The 5,610-nt window shown below is 50.4% G+C and overlaps 1 protein-coding gene across 1 annotated transcript; it reads left to right on the top strand.

Annotated features, from left to right (window-relative positions):
- The first annotated feature begins 628 nt into the window (after positions 1–628).
- On the top strand, positions 629–4,371 carry LOC122191700 (protein scribble homolog). The gene is made up of 4 exons (XM_042892073.1): positions 629–1,061; positions 1,745–1,884; positions 2,261–2,298; positions 3,029–4,371. Exons 1-4 carry the CDS (start codon positions 1,003–1,005, stop codon positions 3,119–3,121), a joined length of 330 nt encoding a protein of 109 aa, XP_042748007.1. The 5' UTR covers positions 629–1,002; the 3' UTR covers positions 3,122–4,371.
- Positions 4,372–5,610: the final 1,239 nt, after the last annotated feature.

Genomic DNA, 5,610 nt, shown 5'->3' on the forward strand with positions numbered 1-5,610 from the left:
CTCTGTGATATGTATGAGGAGCAGCCACGGTTTGTTCAGCTGAGAGAAGACAGAGGGGAGGCTTCGTGGCAGCCTGCAGCTCATTCGTGGCAGCCCACAGCCAACTTATGATCTCTGCTGTTTGGTGACAGCAACAGGGCCCAAAGAAACAGCGCAGAGCTGTGTCAGTAGGGTCAGGCTGGGGGTGAGGGAAAGATTCTGCACCAGAATGTGGGCTTGGAACAGGCTCCCCAGGGTGGTGGTCGTGGTTCCAAACCCGTCAGTAGTGCTGAAGAAGCATTTGGACAATGCTCTTAGAGTTGTGGTTTAACACTCACCTTGCCCTTTGTGGAGTCGGGAGCTGGACTCAGTGCTTGCCATGGGTTCCTTCCAACTCAGTTATCCTGTTTTACAATGGTCAAACAAAAGTAAATGCTGACAGATGGTCAGATATGTATGAGCATGCAGCGTACATGGAGGTGATGAAGTGTGCGTGCACACACATGTGCTCATGCCCTGTACTCCATCAGTCTGCTTTACACACACACACACACACAAACCTCTTTGCAGCCACTGCTGAGCCTTTTGCACTGATCTGCTGATGTTTCCAGTCCTCCCAGCATGTGAGGAGGGCGTTCTCTAGACATGTAGTCTCTGAAGCAAGCACTTCTGGGCACATCATCCAGGTTGCCCTCTTCTGCAGCAGTTGGTGCTGGGAAGGACGAGGTGTAGGAGCCTGTTGTAACCATGGCTGCTCCCCTTTCAGACATACATTTCTCCTTGCCAGGGTATGTTCCTGTATCTGTTTCTTTCTCTCCCTGTATTTGTCCACTGTAATGTTCATTACCATCATCTCCTCTTCCTTCTCCTTTTCCTCTTCCTCTCTTCCTCCTCCTCCTCCTCCTCCTCCTCCTCAGATCCTCAACTCTTGAAGACAGTATTAAACAGTACGAGCAGGATCTGGCCAGGAAGCTGTACCAGTCCCGGCAATGGGCTCCTGCTCCCGGGGCCAGGCCAGCTCAGATGCCTAGTCCAGTGCAGAGTCACGCCTCGAGAACCCCTGGGTCAGGAAACCAATCCAGGTGTGCACAGCCCCATCCCTGCCAGCTGCATGCTCCGTCCTGTCTGTGTCCCCCATCCTAACACCGTGCTCCCAGCTGCGTCCTTGTAGGGCTAGGGAGGATTCAGTGGTGCTGGAGTTCATTTCCCTAAGGTACCACAGACTACTGGCAGTCAGTGGGGATGATGGGTGGACGCTGGGTCTGTCTGGTTGGGTGGGAGCCGGCGTTTGTGAGGGCTGAACCCCCTTTTTCAGAGGTGATTTAATGTCCCAGTGGCAGCAGAGGGATAAAGCGTGGCACACTTGAGAACACAGGAGAGTAAAGCCCTGAAAGCTCACCTAGACATTGAGCCCTGGCAGTTCCCCTTCACGTTCCTCAATTTGGATTGCTCTCTGTCACACACGGCGCCTCTGGGAAGGCCTCCAGCATCTCAGTGGGTTGATGCTGAGCTCCAGGCTCTGTTCAGCACACGTGACAACGTGTGCATTTCAGGACAGTAACGTCTGATGGCAGCAAACTGAGCTGTTCTCTCCTGCTCTGAAAGTCTGTCTGCTGCGGGGAACCGAGGGTTCGTCTGGCCTTTCTGAGCTCAGCTTGTTGACTGTGGTTCAGCTGCTGGGCACAGAAGACGGCGTTCATCTCTTATAGAGAAAGCAATGTCTGATGTCTTTTTCTCCTTCCGTTCCTCCTCCTTTCTGAGACAGGATGAAATCCCTTGAACAGGATGCTCTTAAAGCCCAAATGGTCATTGCCAAGTCCAAGGAGGGAAAGAAGCGCAGCACTCTGGAGCAGGTGACAGAGTCACCTTCACCCGTTCCTACCCCGTCACCAACACCACTGGAAGGTACTGTACAGCAGCTTCTGAGGAAGAGTTAATGCTTCTGCAGGTTAATTGGCTTGAAAGAAGATGGGCAGGATGCAGTTTATTCATTCAGCTGAGGCTGGAAGGACCTGGAAGGATCTCTGAGCACAGGAGATGTTTCTAACAAACAGAAAACTTGAGATACCAAAACATGGTTGTGGGAAACAAGAGCAGAGTTGAAGAGAAAAGAGAAAAAAAGAAAGGAAAAAAAAAAGAGGCATTTGTTTTGAGAGTGTCTGTTGTGAGTCTGGTCCTTTATCACACTTAAACAACTGCTGAATGGAAGGGGCAGGCATGTGTGTGTGTTGCATGTAATACAGACGTTCAGTGAACAGTGTTTTTGTGTCATCTTTTGCAGATTGCAGTCCCAGGAACGTCACTTCACCAGGAAGGCTGGTATGAGACGTTCTGCTTGCTTTTGTTCTCTCTGTAAGCTTGGGATTTCTCCGTTACTCACCTTGGGTGTGGATCGTGCATCTGGGCTACGAGGTCCCTATGTAAATACTCAGCCTGAGGCAGAGCTGTGGCACTGTGGCTGGAGCTCTGCCCTTTGCTAGAGACATCCCCTTTGTACAAACAGGCAGCAATGTCTGTTTCCCCCTTCTCTGTTTTATTCTCTTCTCAGTAACACGAAACCAAACACTTGAGCTGAAATCAGCATCTCACTTTTTCTAAGTGCTCTATAAATGCAGCAGGACGTCGTTGCAGAGAACTGTCAAAATTGGTACAACAGAATGTGGGACCTGGTTCTGCCCAAAGTCACACACCAGCTCTGAATTAAGTGTCAGCTGTGCTGGAGCTGTCAGGAATCTTGCTGCTGATTTTTTTCCATACAGAGAGGGTTCTTACCTAAGCTAGTGCAGATGTGCAGCTCACTGGAGCACGTCGTGTTTTCTATGCAGCTTGGAGCACCTACCCTGAGAGCAGGGCAGACAAAAGGCAGAGCCCCAGTGTCCCTGAGATGCCTTCTTTCCCAGAGGCTGGATCCAGACACCGTTGACACTAACTGTGAATGATGCTTTGCTGCTAACTCTCCATAGATCACTCAGGGTGCTGTTGTGTGTCCATCCACTCCTCTCTCCTCACTCTCTCTTTTCTCTCTCTTCTCATTTACTGTCCCTTCTAGTCCATGTCTGAAAAGAAGTTTGACTACCGGGAATTTGCTGCTATTCCTTCCTCCAAACCTGTTTACGAAATCCAGGTATTCACTGCATGCTGAATTTCTGCCTGCTGTCGGATGGGTCAGGGCTTGATTTAGTGGAAGTGCTGCATATGATGTGACGACCCTCAGAGGCTGAATGGTGTGAGGAAGAGCTCTTCAGGGTGCCCCCCGTGTATGGGGCAATGACAGCTGGCCATGCTGCACTGAGGAGCCACTGGAGGCGTCAGTCAGGTGTTAAGAAGTTGGTCCAGATGGTTTTAAAAGCGATGGCAAAGCCTTTGCAAATACAAAGCAATCACATTTTCACCTTAACTGATCCTGAAATGTTTTCAAGCGAAAGATGAGAACTGAAAGGGAAGGAGAAAAGGTTGCCAACTAATTGCAAATGGGAGCTGGTGTTAACTTCAGGGTGGAATTATCCAGCAGCCTGCCCCAGAAGCAGCTGTGCTGACAGCTTTCTAAGTTTTAGCTCTGCTGCAGATAATCATGAAGTAATAAGTTCATATGGCATTATTAAAATGAATAGTGAGCTCTTCTGAAACGTTTGCTAAGCTTAGGGTAAGTATTAAGTACAAATTTGGATTAGTAGATGAACAAATGCAGAGCGCTTTGACTTCTCTGTCCTTGAAGCACTGTGTGCAGATAGGCTAAATTTTCTGTAAGAGCAAAATAAATAGGGCTTGGGATATTGATACCAGTCCCCAAGTTTATCATCCTGTGTGGATGAGGAAGGAACTCCTGGATGAACAGAATCCTGTCCACCTGGGAAGACTATAGGAATGTTGTCAGGGCCTCTGTGGATGCAGTGAGAAAGGCAGAGACCTTCTGGGAATTAAACCTTGCAAAGGAGGTAAAGGACAACAAAATAAGAGGTTTTTTAAAGTATGTCAACAGTAAAAGGAAGACCAGGGAAGATGTGGGTCCCCTACTGAATGAAGTGGGTGCCTTGGTAACAGGGGATGCTGAGAAGGCAGAGATTCTGAATGCCTGCTTTGCTTCGGTGCGTAATGCTAAGTCTAGCGCTTGGGAATCCCAAACCCTGCAGGTAAGAGAGAGTGTCTGGGGAAAGGAAGGCTTTCCGTTGGTTGAGGTGGGTCTGGTTAGGGAGCACGTAGCCAAAATCAACGCTCACATCCACGGGCCCCAACGGGATGCACCCACGTGTGCTGAGAGCGATGCAGCGATGATTGCTGAACTGCTCTCTGGTTGGATACCTGTGTTCCCCAAGGTTCAGTGCTGGGTCTGGTCTTGTTCAACATCGTCATTGATGACCTGGATGAAGGGATAGAGTCCACCCTCAGCGTGTTTGGTGATGATACAAAGCTGGGAGGAGTGGCTGACATGCCTGAAGGCTGTGCTACCATTCAACCAGACTTTGACAGACTGGAGAGTTGAGCAGGGATGAACCTGATGAGGTTTAACAGGATCAAATGTTGAGTCTTGCACCTGGGAAGGAATAACCGCAGGTATCAGTAGAGGTTGGGACGTGAGCTGCTGGAGGGGAGCTCTGCAAAGAAGGACCTGGGGGTCCTGGTGGACGACAGGTCGGCCATGAGCCAGCAGTGTGCCCTGCTGGCCAAGAAGGTCAATGGGATCCTGGGGTGCATTAAAAAGAGCGTGGCCAGCTGGTTGAGGGAGATGTTCCTCCCCCTTTACTCTGCCCTGGTGAGGCCACATTTAGAACCCTGTATCCAGCCCTGGACTCTGCAGTTCCAAAAAGACAAGGATCTCCTAGATGGAGCCCAGCAGAGGGGCACAGAGATGATAAAGGGCCTGGAGCATCTCTTGTATGAGGAAAGGCCGAGTAACCTGGGGCTGTTCAGCCTGGGGAAAAGAAGACTGAGAGGGGAGCTGATAAATGCTTATAAATTTCTAAAGGGAGGTGGGAGGCAGGTGGATGAGGCCAGGCCCTTCTCAGTGGTGTGTAGCAGTAGGACAAGGAGTGACAGCCTAATAGCTGGACACAGGCAGTTCTGTGCTAACACACGGAAGAACTTTTTTGCAGTAAGGGTGATGGAGCGCTGGAACAGGTTGCCCAGAGAAGTTGGGTCTCCACCAGAGAGATACTCAATGCCAACTGGATGCCCACCTGTGCGACCTGTTGTACGGAACTGCTTGGGCAGGGGGATTGGATTCAATGGTCTCTTGAGATCCTTTCCTACCCCTTTGATTCTGTGATTGAGTGCTGACTTTCAGGCCATCTCAAGTTTTGGCCCGTGACCAAAGTCATGGTTCTCACATGGTGGCGTTGCTCTGATCTGCTGAACTACAGGCGCCTGTGGTTGGTCGCTAGAGTCGTTCCTCCTTCCATGAAGGCTGCAAGGTTAACCTTGCAAGAGGGGGTCAAGGACAACAGAAAGGGCTTCATCAAACACACTGCAGATAAAACTAACACTAGAGGCAGCGTAGGCCCACTGATGCTTGAGGCGGGTGCCCTGGTGGCAGAAGTTGTGGGGTGTTCAGGAGCCGTGGAGATGTGGCTCCTGTGGACGTGGTTATTGGGCATGGTGGGGATGGGTTGGGTTGGGCTTGGTGATCTATTAGGC

Source organism: Lagopus leucura, unplaced genomic scaffold (assembly GCF_019238085.1).
Source record: "Lagopus leucura isolate 7727_CA_CO unplaced genomic scaffold, USGS_WTPT01 57541-0_obj-0_obj, whole genome shotgun sequence".
NCBI lineage: Eukaryota > Metazoa > Chordata > Aves > Galliformes > Phasianidae > Lagopus > Lagopus leucura.

Excerpts from the sequence above, each read along its gene's own strand:
- LOC122191700 (XM_042892073.1), top strand. The coding sequence starts at position 1,003 with ATGCCTAGTCCAGTGCAGAGTCACGCCTCGAGAACCCCTGGGTCAGGA. Across the intron at positions 1,885-2,260 it reads GTCACCAACACCACTGGAAG|ATTGCAGTCCCAGGAACGTC; the intron begins GTACTGTACAGC and ends CATCTTTTGCAG. Across the intron at positions 2,299-3,028 it reads TCACTTCACCAGGAAGGCTG|TCCATGTCTGAAAAGAAGTT; the intron begins GTATGAGACGTT and ends TGTCCCTTCTAG.